Genomic DNA, 24,694 nt, shown 5'->3' with positions numbered 1-24,694 from the left:
GTTAAAGGTTTCATTTATCCAAAAAAAGCCACCTCGTTCCAAAAACGTAAGACTTGCGTTCATATTCAGAACACAAGTGAAGATATTTTTAATGAATTCTGAGCGATTTCTGACCCTCCACTGCCCCATAAAGTTAGTAAAGACATCATTAAAGTAATCCATGTGACTCCAGTGGTTCAACTTCAATTTTATGAAGTGATGCGAGTGCTTTACCACCAGTGTTAATTTCGTTGACGAATAATTTTCTTCATAATTTTCGTCAACAACCTTTTTTCACTGACGAAAACGAGATGATAACTAAATAAAAACTACTGTCGGATGACAAAAACTATGACAAAAATCAACTGTCATTTTCGTCAACAAATAAAAACGAGACGAAAATTTTAGGGAGGGACGATTAGGGAAGAGATCCAGTCAGAACTGATATCCAGATGCGCACATTTGATTTGAACGTGCTGATCTAACCGCCGGAAAACACAGCGCTGTTGCGCTTCTACAGGCTCACGCATCCCCAATCCAGTGCTCCAGAGCGGCTCACAATCAATTAATAGCGCACATTTATGCCAAGCAATTGTTTATGAACTAATGCTGATGAATAATGACAATGTTTACTTTATGATGTTTATATAGTAATATGTTTTAGACGGTTGTAACAATACATATTTTATCTCCCTCATCAGAACTTGAATGAGCAGACATTTCAAAATAAGAGTCAATGTGTATTTCAAGTTTGTTTATAATTAAAAGTCACACATTTAATATTTTTTTTTTGGTTACACAATAAACTGTATTTAATTTAATTCCCATTTAATTCATAGTCAGGAGGAAAGACCTTTTTGAAACATATTAAAAAAATTAATTACTTGAAATTAAATAAATGTTAACTGAAATAAATAAATAATAAATAAACGAACTTATTTGAAGCTTTAGCTTAACCTGATATGGCCTACTGACTAAAACAGAAATACAAAGCTATAAAAACTATATAGATGTTTTTAAAAAACAAACAAAAAAGTGAATTGAGCTCTGTTTCGTGTATTTTGGCATAATTTACCACTTTATTTACAAAATATTAGTCTACGTCTGTTCTTGCCTCAACACAACACGCTCTTGTGAATGTGTGTTGGAAATTATCTATCCATCCATCCATCCATCCATCATCTTCCGCTTATCCGGGGCCGGGTCGCGGGGGCAACAGTCTAAGCAGAGATGCCCAGACTTCCCTCTCCCTAGCCACTTCCTCCAGCTCTTCCGGGGGAACCCCGAGGCGTTCCCAGGCCAGCCGGGAGACATAGTCCCTCCAGCGTGTCCTAGGTCTTCCCCGGGGCCTCCTCCCGGTGGGACGTGCCTGGAACACCTCCCTGGGAAGGCGTCCAGGAGGCATCCGAAATAGATGCCCGAGCCACCTCAGCTGGCTCCTCTCGATGTGGAGGAGCAGCGGCTCTACTCCGAGTTCCTCCCGAGTGACTGAGCTTCTCACCCTATCTCTAAGGAAGCACCCAGCCACCCTACGGAGAAAGCTCATTTCGGCCGCCTGTATCCGGTATCTTGTCCTTTCGGTCATGACCCACAGCTCATGACCATAGGTGAGAGTAGGAACGTAGATTGACCGGTAAATCGAGAGCTTTGCCTTGCAGCTCAGCTCCTTCTTTACCACGACAGACCAGTACATCGACCGCATTACTGCAGAAGCTGCACCGGTCCGTCTGTCAATCTCCCGTTCCATCCTTCCCTCACTCGTGAACAAGACCCCAAGATACCTGAACTCCTTCCATAGTTCCACTATCGGCCGAATTCTTCTCTCCAGTACCCTGGCATAGACTTTCCCGGGGAGGCTGAGAAGTGTGATCCCCCTATAGTTGGAACACACTCTCCGGTCCCCCTTCTTGAAAAGAGGGACCACCACCCCGGTCTGCCAGTCCAGAGGTACTGTCCCCGACCGCCATGCGATGCTGCAGAGGCGTGTCAGCCAAGACAGCCCCACAACATCCAGAGACTTGAGGTACTCAGGGCGGATCTCATCCAACCCCGGTGCCTTGCCACCGAGGAGCTTTTTAACCACCTCGATGACTTCAGCCCGGGTGATGGACGAGTCCACCTCTGAGTCCCCAGCCACTGCTTCCTCAACGGAAGACATGTCGGTGGGATTCTCGAGATCCTCGAAGTATTCCTTCCACCGCCCGACGATATCCCCAGTTGAGGTCAACAGGTGCCCATCTCCACTGTAAACAGTGTTGGTAGGGCACTGCTTCCCCCTCCTGAGGCGTCGAACGGTTTGCCAGAATCTCTTCGAGGCCGACCGATAGTATTTCTCCATGGCCTCTCCAAACTCCTCCCAGGCCCGATTTTTTGCCTCCACGACTACCCGGGCTGCAGTCCGCTTGGCCTGCCGGTACCGGTCAGCTGCCTCCGGAGTCCCACAAGCCATCCAGGCCCGATAGGACTCCTTCTTCAGCTTGACGGCATCCCTTACTTCCGGTGTCCACCACCGGGTTCGGGGATTGCCGCCTCGACAGGCACCGGAGACCTTACGGCCACAGCTCCGAGCGGCCGCAGCAACAATGGAGGTGGAGAACATGGTCCACTCGGACTAAATATCTCCAGACTCCCTCGGGATCCGGTCGAAGCTCTGCCGGAGGTGGGAGTTGAAGATCTCTCTGACAGGGGGCTCGGCCAAACGTTCCCAACAGACCCTCACAGTACGCTTGGGTCTGCTGGGTCTGTCCAGCTTCCTCCCCCGCCATCGGATCCAACACACCACCAGGTGGTGATCAGCTGACAGCTCTGCCCCTCTCTTCACCCGAGTGTCCAAGACATATGGCCGAAGGTCTGATGACACGACCACAAAGTCGATCATCGACCTCCGGCCTAGGGTGTCCTGGTGCCACGTGCACTGATGGACACCCTTATACTTGAACATGGTGTTCGTTATGGACAAACCGTGGCTAGCACAGAAATCCAATAACAGAACACCGCTCGGGTTCAGATCAGGGGGGCCGTTCCTCCCAATCACGCCCCTCCAGGTGTCACTGTCACTGCCCACATGGGCGTTGAAGTCCCCCAGTAGAACGACGGAGTCTCCAGTCAGAGCACTTTCCAGCACCCCTCCCAGAGACTCCAAGAGGGCTGGGTACTCCGCACTGCCATTCGGGCCGTAGGCACAAACGACAGTGAGAGACCTATCCCCGACTCGAAGGCGCAGGGAAGCGACCCTCTCGTTCACCGGGGTGAACTCCAACACATGGCAGCTGAGCTGGGGGGCTATAAGGAAACCCACTCCAGCCCTCCGCCTCTCACCATGGGCAACTCCAGAGTGGTAGAGAGTCCAGCCTCTCTCAAGAAGTGTGGTTCCAAAGCCCAAGCTGTGCGTGGAGCTGAGCCCGACTATTTCTAGTCGGTACCTCTCGACCTCCCGCACAAGCTCAGGCTCCTTCCTCGCCAACAAGGTCCACGTCCCTAAAGCCAGATTCCGTGTCCAGAGATCGGGTCGTCGGGGGCCTCGCCCTCGACTGCTGCCCGATTCACTATGCACCTCCCTCTTACGCTCCCTCCTGCAAGTGGTGAGCCCACAGGAGGGCGGCCCCACGTCACTCCTTCGGGCTGAGCCCGGCCGGACCCCATGGGGGGAGGCCCGGCCACCAGGCGCTCGCATACGAGCCCCAACCCCGGGCCTGGCTCCAGGGTGGGGCCCCGGCTGCGCCATGCCGGGCGACGTCACGGTCCTTGGTGTGGTTGTGAACATAAGGGTTTGTGAACTGCTCTTGGTCTGGCCCGTCACCAAGGACCTGTTTGCGTTGGGAGACCCTACCAGGGGCATATAGCCCCAGACAACATAGCTCCCAGGATCATTCGGGTACTTAAACCTCTCCACCACGATAAGGTGACAGTTCAAGGAGAGGTGTTGGAAATTAATATTTTGTAAATAAAGTGTTAAATGAATTAAATTATTTTTGTGCAAACAAAGTACTCGTATCGCTCCATAAAATTGAGGCTAAATCACTGGTGTCATATGGAGTACGTTAATGGTGTCTTTACTACCTTTCTGGGGCAATGGAGGGACATAAATCCCTCCGATTTAATTAAAAATGTCTTAATTTGTGTTCTGAAGATGAACAAAAGTCTTACAATTTTGAAATGACATGAGGGTGAGTAATTCATGACAGAATTTCTGGGTGAAGTTGTGCTGGGCGGTATGACTAAAAATCTCCATCACAGTATTATTTAAGATTCTAGCAGTATCACAGCAATTTTAAAAAGGTGGGTTTTCAATGTAGATTTGGGTCATGTCAACATAGAAATGATACCCAAAACCATGTTTCCTAATGATTTGCCCCAGAGGAAGCATATAAATACTAAAAATGATAGGACCCAAAACAGACCCCTGAGGTACACCATATTGGACCTGGCCGGTTTCAGATTTGTTGTTTCCCAGAACAACAAACTGGGATCTATTTGTAAGGTGACCTGAACCTGAACCATTCAAACACAGTGCCAGAAATACAGAGCCAACTCTGTAATCTATCGAGCAAGAGTGACACTGTGTCAAAGATACTGGTTTATAGATGTTTATATTTATTTATAGTGGCTTATTTTACTGTCAGGAGAACATATGAAAACATTGTGATGTAAAAATAATGTAATGTAAAAATACAAATGTATTATCAATAACTGTGGTAGTCAAAAAATTGAATAAACCTAAATATTTTTAAATATAATCAAATGAAAATGTAAAAAATTATTTTATTTTTTGGCAAAGTGCTGCACACAGAGGTTTTGTTTATACTTTGAGAAGTACATTCTACTGTACAATAGTAATATATTTGTCATCTAAGTTAAACATAACTTTTAATTTGGCAGGTTGTCGTGAAGACCTTTGAATTTCTGAAAATCTGACTAGTTTTTCTCAAATGAAATGCTGAAATGCTGCTGAAGTGACTCTCGGAGAATGCAATATTCTACTGAGCATGATTAAAACACTAATCTCATTATGTTTGTATGAATATTAGACAACTCTGACATGGCTGCTTCTGTTCCTGTGTATTTGATGCCGTTTAAAGGTCCTGTTCTTCGTGATCCCATTTTTCAAACTTTAGTTAGTGTGTAATGTTGCTGTTAGAGCATAAATAATACCTGTAAAATTATAAAGCTCAAAGTTCAATGCCAAGCGAGATATTTTATTTAACAGAAATTCCCTTTCAAAGCCTACAGCGAACGGCCGGTTTGGACTACATCCTGGTATTTCCTGCTTTAATTACGTCAGTAGAGCAGTTTGTTGACTAACCTCCGCCCACAAGAATACGCGAAAAAGGGGGCGTGGTCTTGTTGCTCCCTCGTGGAGAAGAGGGAGTGTTTCGTTCGGTTCGGTTCGGTTCGGTTCGGTTCGGTTGCGTTTGTCGCCATGTCGTCCAGACGCTGTTATTTTCATCCCGGAGTCAAATCACCTTTGTTTGGCCTTCAGGGGCTGTAGTTTGAGTGCGTTCATCTCCCCGTTATGCTAAGAGGCGTGACCTTCTCGGGCAACGTGTGCTAAGCTGCTGTCGAATCACAACACTGGAACCGCTGGCACAATCAGAACTCGTTACGTGTTTCTGAAGGAGGGACTTCATAGAACGAGGAAATTCTCAGGCCGTTTTTGAGGACAGTGAAAACAGCAGTATACAGATAAGTAAATTGTGTGAAAAATACTGTGTTTTTTTACACATGAAACATTAACACATGTTATATTGCACACTGTAAACACAATCAAAGCTTAAAAAAAACACGAAAAACGGGACCTTTAAAGAAAGATTTTCATGCTCTCCTGTCACACTCACATTAACATGGGACATTTGTTTCAATGGATGATTAAGCTTGTCAGCAGATTTAAGTGAAAGTATTTTCACTAGTGTATCATAGATATAGCTGTAGTGTAGCCTGCTGTCATGTGACAGCATATCTTGGTTTATTTGTCAGAATGTTCCTGTAGCTAAAGCAAACATGGATTGTATAGATCCTTTGACCTTTTATATCCGTATTGTTAATTGATATGTTGTTTGTAAACAGTTAGAATTTAGGGGATTTTTTTCACTGTCATTTGTTTTACATTTACAGGAATATGTTGTTTTGTGTCTGTTCATGTGTAATTTATTTCATTTTAATGTGAGATTTCTTGCTTGTACACACACATCTGAGACCTGTCTGAGTGTATGCCTATACCCTGGACATAAAGCAGCAATGCCTGTATATTATATATGATTCATAGATTCGTAGATGCTTTTCAGTTTCCATGTTTTATTGGCATGACACACATTATTTATATTATCAAAGCATTTGCAGCATTGCTGCGTACAATTAAAACAGTGCAATAAGAACCATAAAAACATAAATAAAAATAGATACCAGTACAGAATAAAGTGCAAAAAATGAAGAAATTCATCTTTTTGGCCACCAGATGGCCACACCATACACCCTATTGAAAATGTTTGAGTAATGAAACATTTATTGTTAAGCACTGGGTGCAGGATACATTTTCAAAGTGGGGGACCAAACTGTAAGCAAAAGCCCAGATAGTGAGATCAGATTTCCAGATATCAGACCACCATCATATATTAAACTTGCCTGATCAATAATAGAATAATATTGATGATTATTATTACAATACAAACTAACAACTACAATACAAACAGAAAGATTTTGTAATGTTTTTAAACCAAGGCTGCATTTATTTGATCCAAAATACAGCAAAACTGTTTTCAACATTGATAATAGCTCATTAAATGTTTCATGAGCAGCAAATCCTCATATTAGAATGATTTCTGAAGGATCATGTGACACTGAAGACTGGAGTAATGATGATAAATTCAGCTTTGATCAGAGGAATAAATTACACTTTACATTCACATAGAAAACAGTTATTTTACATTTTAATAATATTTCACAATATTACAGTTTCTTGTATTTATAACATAAATGCAGCCTTGATGAGCAGAAGAGACTTAAGAAAAAAAATAAACATTACAAAATCTCACCGTCATATAATTTTAACAAAATAAATGCATAATTTTTTATTTAGTACTGTCCTGAATAAGATATTTTACATAAATGTTTTAACATATTGTCCACAAGACAAACAAATAGCTGAATTTATTAAAACATGCCCTGTTCAAAGGTTTATAAACCACTGATTCTCAATACTGTGTGTCGTTTGTTTTATGTGAAGAATGTTTTAAGTTCACTTAAATTAAAAATTGCTATCTTAAAAGCGTAATAAATGTTGAAATTGATAGCTCTCAATTATACTGTAATGTTGAATGTCTATCGATAAAAAATCATCATCATAAGGACATCAGTAGCTGGATTAGTAACAGTGATACTGGCCTTCATTCATAAAAAGGTGCCATTATAACAAATATATTAAAATATACAGTCTTTAAGTTGTTTCTACATTCATTTGGTGAGTAACTGTGAAATGATTACAATATAAAGATAATGATTATGATTATATTTTTTTTTTTTGTAGTATTACACCACAGCTAATCTGACTCGGGTGGTGGACGGTTGTCATGCATTTTGACCTAGATATTGACAGCTATGACACAAAGGGTGTGATATCAAGAATAGTTGAAACTCCTTGGAATGAACTTCTGAACTCTTGATAATAATAATATTTATTGATTATTTTGAGGAGCTGTTTTGGTGCTAAATACTATTTTTGCAATAATTATTGTCAATTAATGACCACTGAAAATATTTTTCTCCTAATATTTGTATTATTTATATTACAATTAGTGTAGTAATTAAGGTTAAAATAGAGAATTCCAATTCAAAGAGGCAAATTAGAGTCATTTTGTGACTGGAAAAATAATAATTTTCATTTGTAATGCCATTACCCACTATGTGCCTTTATAGCTCTTTATCAATATACATGTATCTAATCTAGTTGCTCAAAAAAAGTATTGCAGTTTTGCATTTTAATAAATATTTAGATATGATCAAACACTAGATTTCTTTAAATGTGAAATTTTAAAACGTTAATAACTTACATCCTAATATTTTTAATGATCAGGTGCGTCGGACTGGGGGTAAAACCAGTACAGATTACCAGGGCCCCAAGGGCAGAGCGGGCCCTTGAAAAGCCTGGGATATATTTTAACATGGAACATGGGGGCCCATCAGGACTGTCTATGCATAGGGCCCGGGATTTTGTGCTACGCCCCTGTTAATGGTATTATACAAGCACACACAAGTGAATATTAATGAATGCAAGCACATATAATTTAAGCCAAGAAACGTTTAAAATAGTGCTAAAATAGTGCTAAGGTGTAAAATTGTGTATTTGTGTAATTGTATTTTTCCTTATATGTACAGTAGGCTATATACATATGAACTGATATTGAATCAAGATCAAAATCGATTTCGCAAAAAAAATTTTTTTTCTAACCTGACCTTAAAAGTTGCCAACACCGAATATACAAGTACACAGTATATGTACATTTTATAAGATATTGTCTTGGTCTAGGATCGGCATTCACAGACTAGGCACTATATTTCACATCAAAAAGAAGAAGTTCAGTTGTGGAAGTGTTTTCAACCATATGCTATTCACACACACACACACACACACACCCACCCACAAACACACACACACACACACACACACACACTAATGCACATTAACCAGAAACGTACAGTAATAGACACATTCTCATCCAGAAGCTGTCTGTCCATCCAACAGATGAAACCACATTTCTTTTCCAGATCTAAAGAAAGCAGACCACAGCCAGTTTCAGTTTGACTCACAAAGTGTCTGCATTCAGTGAATCACATTCATGACTCTAATTCTATGGAATGCAATACTGTCAAAAGACACCAACATTTGCTAATATTTGATTAAAGGTCTGCTCTAAAGTTTTATGTTCTAATCTGAATTTGCGCCTGCAGAATAATAGCCATCGTCTTGTTAAATAATTATGTTTTATCTGAATGCAGTGAAGAGAATATGTTTCTAGGACATATAACACCAGGGCTGTTTAAAGTCTGTACATACACTATATTGCCAAAAGTATTGGGACACTCCTCCAAATTATTGAATTCAGGTGTTCAATCACTTCCATGGCCACAGGTGTATAAAATCAAGCACTAGGCATGCAGACGCTTTTAAAAACATTTGTGAAAGAATGGGTCGCTCTCAGGAGCTCAGTGAACTCAAGTGTGTTACCGTGATAGGTTGCCACCTGTGCAATAAGTCCATTTGTGAAATTTCCTCACTACTAAATATTCCGCGGTCAACTGTTAGTGGTATAATAACAAAGTGGAAGCAATTGGGAACAACAGCAACTCAGCCATGAAGTGGTAGGCCACATAAAAATCAGAGAGCGGGGTCAGCGCATGCTGAGGGTCACAGTGCGCATAAGTCTGCAACTTTCTGCAGAGTCAATAGCTACAGACCTCCAAACTTTGTGTAGCCTTCAGATCAGCTCAAGAACAGTGTGTAGAGCTTCATGGACTGGGTTTCCATGGCCGAGCAGCTCATCCAAGCCTTACATCACCAAGAGTAATGCAAAGTGTGGGATGCATTGGGGTAAAGCACGCCGCCACTGGACTCTAAAGCAGTGGAGACGTGTTTTCTGGAGTGACCAATCAAGCTTCTCTGTCTGGCAATCCGATAGATGAGCTTGGGTTTGGCAATTGCCAGGAGAACGGGACTTGCCTGACTGCATTGTGCCAAGTGTAAAGTTTGGTGGAGGGTGAATTATGGGGTGGGGTTGTTTTTCAGGGTTTGGGCTTGGCCCCTTAGTTCCAGTTAAAGGAACTCTTAATGCTTCAGCATACCAAGACATTTTGGACAATTTCATGCTCCCAACTTTGTGGGAACACTTTGGGGATAGCCGCTTCCTGTTCCAACATGACTGCGCTCCAGTGCACAAAACGTCGGTCCATAAAGACATGGATGAGCGAGTTAGGTGTGGATGAAGCCTGACCTCACAAATGCGCTTCTAGAAGAATGGTCAAAAATTCCCATAAACACACTCCTAAACCTTGTGGAAAGCCTTCCTAGAAGAGTTGAAGCTGTTATAGCTGCAAAGGATGGGCCAACTCCATATTAAACCCTACGGATTAAGAATGGGATGTCATAAAAGTTCAAGTGCATGTAAAGCGGGTGTCCCAAAACTTTTGGCAATATAGTGTATAATAGCTGTTGTACATAACAGCTTTTTTGTGCAGAAAGCAGGCAAGAGCGCTTCTTTGTTGCTATTCATCTTCCTAGCATGCATGTAACCCGTACTGACATTGATGAGGATTTAGATCATTTTCTGGTGACGACACCTGCGTACACCACCTCTTCCTCCACTTTGACTTCCTGGGAAAAAAAACACAAACACAAGAGATACTAAGAGACAGGATAAAAAAGTTTGTCAGAAATCGTGGTTGCAAAAAAGTATTGTTTGCTAACATATCAAACAGTTGGTGTAAAATTCTTCGGCATGTAAAGGGTTCATTTATCCAAAAAAATCCCCTCGTTCCAAAAACGGAACACAAATGAAGAGATTTTTAATGAAATCTGAGAGATTTCTGACCCTCCACTGCCCCATAAAGTTAGTAGAAACATCATTAAAGTAATCCATGTGACTCCAGTGGTTCAACCTCAATTTTATGCTTTACCACTAATAAGTGGACATAATTTACCACTTTATTTACAAAATATTAATCTACAACGCACGTTCATGCAACAACGTCTGTTCTTGCCTCAACACAACACGCATGCGTCGTGGTGCTCTTGTGAATGTGTGTTGGAAATTAATTTTTTGTAAATAAAGTGTTAAATTAATTAAATTATTTTTGTGCAAACAAAGTACTCGTATCGCTCCATAAAATTGAGGCTAAACTACTGGTGTCATATGGAGTACGTTAATGGTGTCTTTACTACCTTTCTGGGGCAATGGAGGGACATAAATCCCTCAGATTTCATTAAAAATGTCTTAATTTGTGTTCTGAAGATGAACAAAAGTCTTACAATTTTGGAATGACATGAGGGTGAGTAATTCATGACAGAATTTCTGGGTGAAGTTGTGCTGGGCGGTATGACTAAAAATCTCCATCACAGTATTATTTAAGATTCTAGCAGTATCACAGCAATTTTAAAAAGGTGGGTTTTCAATGTAGATTTGGGTCATGTCAACATAGAAATGATACCCAAAACCATGTTTCCTAATGATTTGCCCCAGAGGAAGCATATAAATACTAAAAATGATAGGACCCAAAACAGACCCCTGAGGTACACCATATTGGACCTGGCCGGTTTCAGATTTGTTGTTTCCCAGAACAACAAACTGGGATCTATTTGTAAGGTGACCTGAACCTGAACCATTCAAACACAGTGCCAGAAATACAGAGCCAACTCTGTAATCTATCGAGCAATATAGAGTGACACTGTGTCAAAGATATTGGTTTATAGATGTTTATAATGATTTATAGTGGCTTATTTTACTGTCAGGAGAACATATGAAAACATTGTGATGTAAAAATAATGTAATGTAAAAATACAAATGTATTATCAATAACTGTGGTAGTCAAATAATTGAATAAACCTAAATATTTTAAAATATAATCAATTGAAAATGTAAAAAATTATTTTATTTTTTGGCAAAGTGCGGCACACAGAGGTTTTGTTTATATTTTGAGAAGTAAATTCTACTGTACAATAGTAATATATTTGTAATCTAAGTTAAACATAACTTTTATTCTGGCGGGTTGTCGTGAAGACCTTTGAATTTCTGAAAATCTGACTAGTTTTTCTCAAATGAAATGCTGAAATGCTGCTGAAGTGACTCTCGGAGCAGCTCTGGAGGTGAAGGTCATGTGTTCAGATGCTCAAAACACCACGAGTGTCACAGGTGATTGAGTAAACCGCGCCACTTATTCACTCCGAGATATGCTAGCATGATTAAGCCAGGATTAGGCCTTAGTCTACTTAGGTATTTAAGTGGCTTTTAGAAACGTGCCTCAGAAAAAACATCACTGGTGTGAATCTTGAGACATAACAATGGCACTGACATATTTTATAATATCGGTGCAAGTTGCTTTCAGTTAAAACAGCTCAAACATGCATTTTAGTCTGGGACTAGCTTAAGCCTTGTCTGTGAAACCAGGGGATAGACTTCATATTTCAATAGCAGTCTTTTGCACTTTATTATTCACAGACACTAGTCCATGTCGCTATTTGATTCCTTGTACAGCCCTACTTTGATTTATTCATTCAAAATTTTGTGACATTCCGCCCAAAACAATAAATTCAAATTTAAACAGAATTCTGTTCCGGAAAACATATCTTACATTACATATTTGCCCTGTTAAAGGGATAGTTCACCCAAAAATGAAAATTCAAAGCTTTATAATCGCAGTGACTTGATGGTTCGTTTTTGAAGTCCATAAAAACGCATCTATCCATCATAAAAGTGCATCTATCCATCATATAACTGCTCCACATGGCTCCGGGGGGGGGGGGGGGGGGCTTTGACACCTCTCTTGGATTGCGCTGGGCAACAAACTCAAGCCCCTCTTCTCTTATATCGAAATCCTCCGCCATTTCTCTTAAAAAATTCTCGTTTCAGACTCTAATTCATGACCGGTGTTTTGTTTTGCTCTATCCTCTATGCTTATGCGTTCGTCAATACGCATGTGTCAAGGGTAAAAGGGTTACTCTTTTAGAGCAAGTCGACTTGGGTACCGCTTTGGAAGTTAGTTATTTTAGTCTATAAAGTTTTAAATATGAATATTTTTCTTACACAAAAACTTGCGACTTCGCTTCAGATGGCCTTTATTAACCCCCCGAGCTGTGTGGAGCAGTTATATGATGGATAGATGCACTTTTATGATGGAAAGATGCACTTTTATGGACTTCAAAAATTACCCAACAATTCACTGCCATTATAAAGCTTGGAAGAGCCAGGACATTTTTAATATAACTCTGATTTGTATTCGTCTAAAGAAGAATGTCATATACACCTAGGATGACTTGAGGGTGAGTAAACCATGGGGTAATTTTCATTTTTGGGTGAACTAACCCTTTAAATAGTTAGTTTTGTGGTTTATTATTTGTTGTCTTATAAAGTTAGCAAGAAGAGTGTGCTGTAAGAAGTGTTTGGGGCACTACAAATCCCATCAGCCTTATCACTTTAAGGAAGCAGTGAGAATTGTTTGCTCCATTAATCTTTAATGAGTGAGTAGCGGTACTGGAAAAGCAGTTTGATCGAGTGTCGTTAAAAATTAAATACATTATAAAGTGTATTAAAGAGATGCTGTTTTTAGTATCTATAAATCTTGTTTTATGAAACAAACTATGATTGCATATACATTTCAGGGTTCCTTCACGTTGGTGCTTTACATGGGATGTTAAACTCAAATGATTCTGTTTTGTTTTTGGTAAGTTCTATCCAGGAAGCATGTAACCTGTCTCCTTACAGCAGTAATGTCTCACAGTTGTCAGTTTCTGTCACATTTTCTTTCTCACACACAATCATGCATATATCAGCAGAAATCTTTTCACACACTGGTTTTCTGAAGACCTCAGTTTCCAGTTTAAGAGTGCCTGTTTAGCAAAAACACAGTTAACTGTTAAAAGTGTTTTTTACACTTGTCTGACAGTTATATTTATAGATTGTTCTGTTGCACGTTATTTTGATGGTGCCTTTAACACATTCTGTTGACTATAAGTAACGTTGCATCTACATGTCAACTAACTCTCAGAGACTATTACAGATGGAGTTAGGGTTAGTAGAATAAAGGCGTTAGGGTTAGTAAGTTGACATGCAGTTGTAAAGTTACTTATAGTCAATAGAATGTCTGTTGGGGAGCATCAAAATAAAGTGTAAGCAGATATTAACTGTGTTTTACTGACCTTTTTTTGCACAGCAGCCCAGTGTACATTGATTTACACAAACATGTTCTGAAAACACTCAGTAAACGTGATGAAGGACCCAAATAGGACCAAAAAAATTACATTCTAGGTTGGTCCCCTAAAGGTCCTGCAAACCTTATGGGAATGTAGTGTAGAGACAACTTCACTGAACAATATGTTGCACAGTCCCGAATGAAACGTCCCCATCTGACTAACAAGGGAACCATATGAGAATGTTCTGTTAGTGTCTGTTAATGTTAGTTCTTTTAATGTCCTCTTTTTAATTTAGCTATGAAAGACTGTGAAAACTTGCATTGCACTTGCATGAATCAACTGAGAATGGCCTTAGTATGCTTGTATTTACCTTGCCCCGAGTTTCCCCCATCTTATTCCACTTCCTGCTGAGATATCATTTAGAATTCACCCGAAATCTATTGGATTCAATGTCAATTCTCACTATACAGTATTATACGTGTTTGATAGTTTGAAATGTCTCAGTGCGACTGGTACAAAAATCTTATAACCACAGAAGTATACAAGAAGTTAATAAGAGTTTTTTAGAGCTTAGAGATATTTTACTCATGACGGTGGGTGTGGCTTTTGGAGCCATTTGGTCTCTTTCAATCCAGGCAAATGGGACATCGACTCAATTTAAATTCCCTTTGTTATCATGTATTTCCATTTGAAATATTTCGGTCTGGTCTGGGTTACTTAAAGCGATACAGCAATGAGTTTGGGGCGCAATACTATTAACAAGATTGGCCCGTAACACAGAAAACGCTCTGTGTTACGTAATATTCAAAACGTTTTCTGAATTACTCTGTAATTATTAAAGGGTTAGTTCACCCAAAAATGAAAATTATGTCATTAATTACTCACCCTCATGTCGTTCGACACCCGTAAGACCTCCGTTCATCTTCGGAACACAAATGAAGATATTTTAGTTGAAAGCTGATGGCTGAGAAAGGCTTCAGATAGGCCTCCATTGGCATTCAGTACATTTACACTCACAAGACCCATAAAAGGCACTTAAAACGTCGTTACAAAGTCCATCTCACCACAGTGACTCTACAATAATTTTACGAAGCGATGACAATAGTTTTTGTGCGCAAAAAAAATCGAATTAACGCCTTTATCCAACTTGTTCTTGTCTTGCGTGTGTGCCTCCACGACACATGCGCGAGAATATGACGCAGATCCGGCGTTCGGACACATGACCCAGAAGCGATTTGTTTACGAGCAGAGGAAGACGTGCGTATCTAAGATGTTGAATTCTACATTGATCGTGCTTTAGGTCTCGGCGTAGTGCTCAAAATGTGGTTAAAGTCTGCATTTCATGGATTCCCGAACGCCGGCGAAACGTCATATTCTCGCGCATGCGTCACGGAAGACAAGAAGAGGTTGAATAAAGTCGTTATTTTGCTTTTTTTTTGCGCACAAAAACTATTGTCGTCGCTTCGTAAAATTATTGTAGAGTCACTGTGGTGAGATGGACTTTTTTTAAAGGGGGGGTGAAATGCTGTTTCATGCATACTGATCTTTTTGCACTGTTAAAGACTTGGATTCCCATGCTAAACATGGACACAGTTTCAAAAGCTAAGGTGGACGTTTGATGGGAGTATTTCTTTGCCAAAATTAGTACTTCCTGTTAGTCATAAGTTTCGGAAAGTTTTTTTCGATCATGGATCCGCTTGACGTCAACAGGGCGGAATTTCCTTGTATGGGCCGTACGGACAATTCTACCGGAAGAGCGCGCGCGCGAGAGAGAGAGAGAGAGAGAGAGAGAGAGCGTGAAAGCAATAGGCTACGCCCATCAAAGCGCTGGCTCGTACAGATGGAATTTGCTTTTCCAGATCAGCAACTGAGTTGAGCAAATATTTATGTCTGTTCCCTGCATTTCGGTGCCGATTGTTTTATAAACAAGGCCCAGTTCGACGACGGATTTTCAGATCGCCTAATACTGAAGGATGGAGCGGTCCCAACGATAAAGGTCCCAACGTTGGAACCGCAGGTTTGACTGCTTCAAATGTCTGTTTTTGCCTATGCCCATCAAGTAGCCCAAACATGATCAATGAAGCATGCGATGTATAGTGTGTGTACATTTGTTTAGCTGGCCACTATATGTGTATGTTTGTGTATTGTAAAAGCACTCCAAACAACAATACACAAAGAGTGGGGAGATATGTTGAACTAAATAAGCGCGCTTCTTCATTCAAATGCGCTACTATTCCATGTCTTTCTATGTAAACACTAGCCTGACGCGCAAAACCAGTCCGCTTACTACAAATCATGTCTACACAAACCACGCGTAAACACACACACACACACACACACACACACACACACACACACACACACACACACACACACACACACACACACACACACTGTAACACTCGCGCTTGACATGGTGTTCTAAATAACACAAGCCGCTAAACATATTATATAGTTAGTGTAACTTATACCACATAGTTGACGTCCTGCTCTAGTCGTTTTTGCTGCTGCTCCTGTTCAACTTCAGCCTCTGGGTCTGATTCCGGATCATAGATGTATGGCTGTATCTGATTAAAAGCCATTTTTTATGTTGAATAAAGTTTTTCCCCGCTTTTAGGGATGACGCAGCTTTCAGACGCACTCAACACAGTAACAGCGGCGCGCGCTCGACATTCTTTAGCTCCGCCTACACGATACGCCCCCAGCCGCACGGCTTTTTTCGGAAAGACTCGGAACAGCGCATCTTCCTTTTATAATTATAATAAAAATAAAGACTTTTCGGAGATATGCAGGATGCAATGCTACTCTATAGGTACTCAAGATTGACATGAGACTGACTGAAACTGAGTGTTTCCCCACCCCTTTAACGACGTTTTAAGTGCCTTTTATGGGTCTTGGGAGTGTAAATGTACTGAATGTCAATGGAGGCCTAACTGAAGCCTTTCTCAGCCATCAGCTTTCAACAAAAATATCTTCATTTGTGTTCCAAAGATGAACGGAGGTCTTACGGGTGTCGAACGACATGAGGGTGAGTAATTAATTACATAATTTTCATTTTTGGGTGAACTAACCCTTTAACTATCTCCAGTACGGAGCGATATAATTGCAACAAAAGATTAAAACAGAATGAATAAACGTGTGACTAACTATTACAAATTATAAACGACCAAACAACCAATTGGCATTCTATCCTCCCACATGGAAATAATCTATATGAACATATATGTTTTAATATAGGTTTTGATACAGGTTTTTAATATGTGACATATATAAAATTGGCGGTTTTCCTATATTATATGTACATATATACACATGCATACATATACCTATATAGGTACATACAGTCAGGTCCATAAATATTGGGACATCGACACCATTCTAATCTTTTTGGCTCTATACACCACCACAATGGATTTGAAATCAAACGAACAAGATGTGCTTTAACTGCAGACTTTTAGCTTTAATTTGAGGGTATTTACATCCAAATCAGGTGAACGATGTAGGAATTACAGTAGTTTGTATATGTGCCTCCCATTTTTTAAGGGACCAAAAGTAATGGGACAATTGCCTGCTCAGTTGTTCCATGGCCAGGTGTGTGTTATTCCCTCATTATCCCATTTACAAGTAGCAGATAAAAGGTTCAGAGTTCATTTCAAGTGTGTTATTTGCATTTGGAAAATGTTGCTGTCAACTCTCAATATGAGATCCAAAGAGCTGTCACTATCAGTGAAGGAAGCCATCATTAGGCTGAAAAAACAAAACAAACCCATCAGAGAGATAGGAAAAACTTTAGGTGTGGCCAAATCAACTGTTTGGAACATCCTTAAAATGAAAGAACGCACCGGTGAGCTCAGCAACACCAAAAGACCCGGAAGACCACGGAAAACAACTGTGGTGGATGACCGAAGAATTCTTTCCCTGGTGAAGAAAACACCCTTCACAACAGTTGGCCAGATCAAGAACACTCTCCAGGTAGGTGTATGTGTGTCAAAGTCCACAATCAAGAGAAGACTTCACCAGAGTGAATACAGAGGGTTCACCACAAGATGTAAACCATTGGTGAGCCTCAAAAACAGGAAGGCCGGATTAGAGTTTGCCAAACAACATCTAAAAAAGCCTTCACAGTTCTGGAACAACATTCTATGGACCGATGAGACCAAGATCAACTTGTACCAGAGTGATGGGAAGAGAAGAGTATGGAGAAGGAAAGGAACTGCTCATGATCCAAAGCATACCACCTCATCAGTGAAGCATGGTGGTGGTAGTGTCATGGCGTGGGCATGTATGGCTGCCAATGGAACTGGTTCTCTTGTATTTATTGATGATGTGACTGCTGACAAAAGCAGCAGGATGAATTCTGAAGTGTTTCGGGCAATATTATCTGCTCATATTCAGCCAAATGCTTCAGAACTCATTGGACGGCGCTTCACAGTACAGATGGACAATGACCCGAAGCATACTGCGAAAGCAACCAAAGAGTTTTTTAAGGGAAAGAAGTGGAATGTTATGCAATGGCCAAGTCAATCACCTGACCTGAATCCGATTGAACATGCATTTCACTTGCTGAAGACAAGACTGAAGGGAAAATGCCCCGAGAACAAGCAGGAACTGAAGACTGTTGCAGTAGAGGCCTGGCAGAGCATCACCAGGGATGAAACCCAGCGTCTGGTGATGTCTATGCGTTCCAGACTTCAGGCTGTAATTGACTGCAAAGGATTTGCAACCAAGTATTAAAAAGTGAAAGTTTGATTTATGATTCCTGCTGTTCCTGCTGACCTTAAAGTCGCTACAGTCACTCCTCTGCTCAAGAAGCCCTCTCTGGACCCCACTGTCCTAAAAAATTTTCGCCCCATTTCGGTTTTGCCTTTTATTTCAAAAGTTTTAGAAAAAATTGTGCTGAATCAACTTCAAAACTTTATGACTAGCAATTCTATTTATGAGGTTTTTCAGTCTGGCTTTAAGTCCGCTCACAGCACTGAGTCCGCCCTTCTGAGAGTTGTAAATGACATCTACATCTCCACTGACTCAGGGGACTCTGTGGTTCTTATTCTCTTAGATTTATCAGCTGCTTTTGATACCATTGACCACTCCTTACTATTATCTAGACTAGAGTCTTGGGTAGGTCTAAAAGCAAACGCTCTGAAATGGTTTCATATTTTAGCTCCCTCTGTATTCTCTTTGTACATGCTGCCTTTGGGCTCTATTTTAAGAAAGCATGGTGTGTCCTTTCATTTCTATGCAGATGACACCCAAATCTATCTTCCAGTAAAGAAAAACAACTCCACTGCGATCACCTCTCTTCTCCAATGTTTATAGGAGGTTAAATTATGGCTAGCCCAGAACTTCCTCTTCTTAAACGAGGACAAGACGGAGGTGATTGTATTCAGTCCAAATGAAAACTCTCAGTGTATAAGTCCTGAGCTAGAAAGTTTATCCGCTTTTAGATCGACACGGGTGACGAACTTGGGTATTATTTTTGACCAGCTTTTAAAATTTGACAGACATATCTCCTCTGTTGTTGGATCCAGTTTTTATCAGCTTCGTCTACTGTCAAAAATTTAAAACTTTCTCTCCCCAAAAACACTCGAAATGGCTGTTCATGCGTTTGTTACGTCGCGTTTAGATTATTGCAATTCCCTATATTGCGGTATATCTAAATCTCAAATTGCGCGATTTCAGCTTGTCCAAAATGCTGCTGCCAGACTGCTTTCAAAGTGTCGTAAACATGATCACATCACTCCGATTCTTAGATCCCTTCACTGGTTGCCGATTTGTCAGAGAATAGACTTCAAAATTCTACTCTTCGTGTATAAATCCCTACATAACAAAGCTCCTGTCTATTTATCTGAACTCCTTCACTCCTATACTCCACCCAGACGCCTCCGTTCTTGTGATCTGGCTTTGTTGGTCGTTCCTCGCGCTAGACTAAAGCGTAGAGGTGAGCGTGCATTTGCGGTGGCAGGGCCACGACTTTGGAATACCCTGCCTTTAGAGATTAGGCTGGCCCCTTCCTTGTCTATTTTCAAGTCCCTGCTAAAAACTTTTTTATTTTCCTTAGTGTACTGATTATGGTGATTTGTTAAACTTTTTTATAGGTGGTTTTTATATTCTTATGTGGTTTATTTATTTTTATTTTTCTGTATGTGTGATATTCTTGCTCTTCTGTAAAGCACTTTGGTCAGCCTGGGGGCTGTTGGAAATGTGCTATACAAATAAAATTGAACTTGAACTTGAACTTGATTGTTAATCTCTCCCATTACTTTTGGTCCCTTAAAAAGTGGGAGGCACATATACAAACTGTTGTAATTCCTACACCGTTCACCAGATTTGGATGTAAATACCCTCAAATTAAAGCTAAAAGTCTGCAGTTAAAGCACATCTTGGTCGTTTCATTTCAAATCCATTGTGGTGGTGTATAGAGCCAAAAAGATTAGAATTGTGTCGATGTCCCAATATTTATGGACCTGACTGTATATGCACGTATAAATGCACCTATATGTTCATATGTACTTTTTTTGTTGTTGCTACATTTAGACTGTAATGACCTTTCAGCCATATTCATCTAGAAACTGCATTAAGACAATACAGAAAACATTGCATTTTGCATTGCATTTGGTGGATGTAACGGTGAATGTGTGGATGTGTATGAGCTCTAATGTGTATCTGGAAGTGACCTGAAATTGGAAAAAAAGACTTGATTGACAAAATAAACAAAACGACAAACCATTTTGTTATACATTTGCTTCTTTTCCACTATCTTCATACAAGAAAGAATCGACCGTGTAAATGTTTCAGGAAAACGTGTAGACATCAAAGCTTTCCATCTCCTCTCACCTAATTGCCATATTTAAATTCCATAACATGCCAATTACATGTGATACCAATTTCACGTGTTCGCACATAAGTTTAGTTAGTTCTTATTGCATTGATAATAGATAATAGGAGCTAGGCATCATGTATGACAGTTGCCAAAGTGAGATATGAGCTACAAAATGACCAGATCCTGCCATGAGCTATATAGGAGACATATCTTGTATGTATAGGGCTTATATGTGGATATAAAGAAGCAATACAGGAGACCTATACGGCCTGTATATGCACATACTGTATATGCACCTCAATTTTGCCTATATGTGGCATATATACGCATATATGCAGCATATATATTATCATATATGCTGTATATAGGCAGCATATATGTGCATATAAACTGCATATAGGTTTCATATATGCGCATATATCCTCATATAGGTTCTTTCCATGTGGGCTAAATTGGACAATATGATAAATGGAGTCAGATTAAAGATGAATTAGAATTAAATCCACTCTGCCCAGCTGGAAAACACAGAATGCGCAGCGACCTTCACCGCGGTTCGTTACCGATCATTGGAGCAAATTCAGCGGCCTTACAGAAACACTTACATACCAGCCCAGTACCTTAAAAGGTCCAATTTTGTACTCTTTTTTTTTTTTAGAGTGTTTAGTAAATCCTGACAGTAGTTTTTTAACGGCAAAAGAGGGTTTGCACTGAGCAAGCTGTTAGTAAATCTGACCCTATACATCTAAAAGTGACTAAATATGACATGATCTTACCGGTGCATTTCTTTTGTGGAATGTCGTGTCAGCGTAAACGACCTCTACCTCACGGGCCTCAACTGTTTCAACAATAATAATACATGCAATAAATCAATAACACGTGATCACTAAATCCATTTTCATCATACAAAATCCTTTTATTTGAGGTGTGTTTTGAAAGTATAAACTCATTCATTACAATACTTAATATTTTTTTTACTGTGTCAGCAGTAGGTAATACTTGCCCTGTTGGTCTGTTTTTCTGTGTTTCCTGTAGATGAAGAAGATCACAATTGCAGCCACAAGCAACAGAAATCCAGCAGCCGCAGCAGAGATCAGTACTGTCTCAAATTTTGGGCCTGGAGAACCTGAATGTGAAGTAGAGTGTGATGTAGAGGGTGATGTACAGGGTGGATCTGTTGTTGTGGCAGCTGAAGAGGGACAGTCATTTGTGTGAGTCAATGAGTAGGAGAAAGCAGTCGATCTGTTTCCAACACTATGAAACATCAGCACTATAAAAGTGTATTGCGATGTCAGTCAGTGAGAGTTTATTGTGATGATAAACTCATAATTACTTTATTTCATGATTAATTTCACAATACATTTTCCACCCTTTGACCATCTGAATGAAAAGCTTGAATTTGTCCCCGGTCTTCAAAATAAACATGAATAATAGATACTGTCGTATGACACAACTCTCTGAAAAAAAACCCCTAGTGAGATGTTTCTCAACAGTCTAATATGGCAATATGTATTTTTGACTAACGATTATATAGGAAATGGAGCAAATGTCTTGTTTGAACAACTCCTAATAAGACCAATTGGTGTGTAAGGATAGTTTTGTTCTTATCTACTGGACATCAGTGGTCAAATCAATAATGTTTTCCTGTGGAGACGGTTCTGCGCTGACATGTTTTTTATAGTGTGATGTTGTAATGTGGAGGAAGTAGAGTTTTAAAATATTCCGAACGCTTTTGTAAGGAGGAAGTTTTCAGGTTTTAAACTTATAGCACAATCACAATTTCAATGTCAAACGTTCAAGCACAATTTGATTTGTCATATCAAGATCCCCATAATCAACTATTCTGAGTAGAAGAACCAGAAGCTCATCTCGCCATGCGTGCATGACATATTGATTTAGAGTGAGCTTTACAAGTTTGATATGAAAAACTGTTTTAGTTTAAAAAAATGACATTAATTTTGTGTGGAATTATTTATGACACTACCATATGTAAGAGGCCTTTCTCATAATCAGGGATTTGACATGGAATTAGTGTCAGAAATGTGTCTATGAAAAAAAAAACCTTTTTTATTGTGCAGCATTAAGAAGAATTATGTCAATAAATGTGCAGAATCTGTAAAATATATAATAGAGTGAGCTGTAATTCTCTACTCACCAGTGACAATAACATTGAATCCGTATTTAGGATGTTCCTCGTTGCCGCTGATCAGATATTGATATAGTCCAGAATCTGTGCTTCTGGTGTTTGTGATGGTCAGAGATCCAGTGTTCTTGTCCAGCTTCAGTCTGCCTCTGAATTTCCCATCAAGATCATCAGGGATCGTGCGGTTCTCTTTATTGATTGTAGCTAATAGACTCCCGTTAGTTCCGAATGTCCACGTTATCAGATCAGCTCTCTCCATTTGAGTAACATCAGGAACACCAGACTGTAGAGTGACAGATTCTCCCTCCATCACTGACACTGACTTCAGTTCATCACCAAACACACCTGAAGAACAAACAGACACAGTCTCTCACTCACACATATTAAAGTTACATTTAATAAAGCTTTAACTGAGGTTTGAGGTGGTTTTGAAATGATTACACACTTTGGAAAGGTAGAAAGACAGAAACTGTAAAAGATATAAACAGCAGCGTGTAAATAATATGGCTAGATAAGATACAGATATCTGAATTCATGCATCTTCATATATTTTGCATTTTAAGTTTTGATTTAGTGTTAAGAGATAGTAAATAGAACAGTGTCAGTATACATTTGTATTTATTGATGGTGGAACTGAAGTTCATTAGAGCTCCACACAAATAACATTTCACTGCATACATATAAACACATTGTATCTTAAAATCAGATAAACTGACTGGAAATTCAGACAGTTTCGTAAATTCCTAATTTAACAGGACAACTTGAAAAATGTAATTTATAATTAAATTAATAATGTTTATCTTTATGTGATGTGAAATCTCAAACCTGAATCCAGACTACATTTCATGACAGTAACATCTGGGAATAAGAGCAAGAGCACATTCGTCTAACTGATTTTAATAGTGTTAGATGGACCTTGAATAACAAGTACCAAAAAATAAACTTGTGTGACTTACCAAACAGATGACAAAAGCACAGACAGAAAAAAACTAATGTTTTTTCTCTAACCATTTTCTTCCAACAGCTCTGGGGTTAGGTCTGAACTAGGTGCTTAGCAAACTGTACTAAAGTCTACTTCTGCCTTTGTGTCTTCTGTCTGAGTGAGCATGCGTGTTGTGTGTTGACACTGTAGTTCAGTTTCGCAACAGTGATATTTTTGTTCATTGTTCATTGAGTCTTGTGTTGATGCTGGATTGATAACAGACAGCAAACAAAAATAATCTTGGACTGGAATAAATAACTGTTTACATCTTTAAAATCCCCCTGTAGTCGATTTTATACCTTAAAACGCATCTTTGCTCCCCAAAATGACATATTTAACTGAAATTATTTGTCTTAAAATTGAACGGAATGGCTTGAATGGAACACTACACCCTTGCCTTGCCTCATTTAGTACACATTCATGAATATGCAAACGGTGGGGGGTGGGGGCAATCCAACGCTCTCCATTGACTTTGTATTGCGTGAGGCTGCCTCCTTGTCATTTCGGACTTATAACAAAAAAACAGAACAATGTCTAAAGCTGATATGTGACAAAGTGTACAGCAAACAAGCTAAACAAATCAGAACTAAGTTTTTATAAGCTGTCGACCCAAAAAAACCCTAGTGTTTAAGGAGACAAATGTGGATACAGGCAATAAGACGTGAAGCATCAGCAGGAAGAATGGGTAGATTGTGGGATCCTGACACTCAGTATGCCTACGTGTATAGTCAACATTTTGTCACTGGTAAGTCAAATATCCAAATGTCAGTTTTATATATTATATTTTAGCATATCCTGTCACCGATTATGTTCCCCTCCAGAGGGCGTAGTTCTCAGAGTATGACATGTTGTCTCAATTGCCTGTATATCCACTGTTGTGTC

The 24,694-nt window shown here is 39.8% G+C and overlaps 1 protein-coding gene across 2 annotated transcripts; it reads right to left on the bottom strand.

The window, feature by feature from the left end:
* Window positions 1-6,257: 6,257 nt before the first annotated feature.
* Window positions 6,258-23,933, bottom strand: LOC307120306 (uncharacterized protein). 2 transcript variants are annotated; one of them, XM_079807286.1, is made up of 6 exons: window positions 23,787-23,896; window positions 22,843-23,175; window positions 21,691-21,876; window positions 21,464-21,525; window positions 10,269-10,339; window positions 6,258-8,738 (listed from the first exon to the last, which is right to left on the bottom strand). In XM_079807286.1, exons 1-5 carry the CDS (start codon window positions 23,839-23,841, stop codon window positions 10,286-10,288), a joined length of 690 nt encoding a protein of 229 aa, XP_079663412.1. In that variant the 5' UTR covers window positions 23,842-23,896; the 3' UTR covers window positions 6,258-8,738; window positions 10,269-10,285. The 2 variants fall into 2 exon arrangements, with proteins under 2 accessions (XP_079663412.1, XP_079663413.1); XM_079807287.1 differs by having other exon boundaries at window positions 7,495-8,738; window positions 21,691-21,813; window positions 23,787-23,933.
* Between the last annotated feature and the right edge of the window lie 761 nt (window positions 23,934-24,694).

Source organism: Gobio gobio (genome assembly GCF_949357685.1).
Source record: "Gobio gobio genome assembly, chromosome: 24".
NCBI classification, from domain to species: Eukaryota; Metazoa; Chordata; class Actinopteri; order Cypriniformes; family Gobionidae; genus Gobio; species Gobio gobio.
This window is presented reverse-complemented; position numbering and strand designations above follow the sequence as displayed.

What these genes read in the sequence shown, in the direction of transcription:
- LOC307120306 (XM_079807286.1), bottom strand. Translation starts at nt 23,841, where the DNA reads ATGGTTAGAGAAAAAACATTAGTTTTTTTCTGTCTGTGCTTTTGTCAT. An exon ending in CAGAAAAACAGACCAACAGG is followed by an intron (nt 21,526 to 21,690) that starts GCAAGTATTACC and finishes TTGTTGAAACAG; the next exon opens with TTGAGGCCCGTGAGGTAGAG. An exon ending in TCCACAAAAGAAATGCACCG is followed by an intron (nt 10,340 to 21,463) that starts GTAAGATCATGT and finishes TTTTTTTCCCAG; the next exon opens with GAAGTCAAAGTGGAGGAAGA.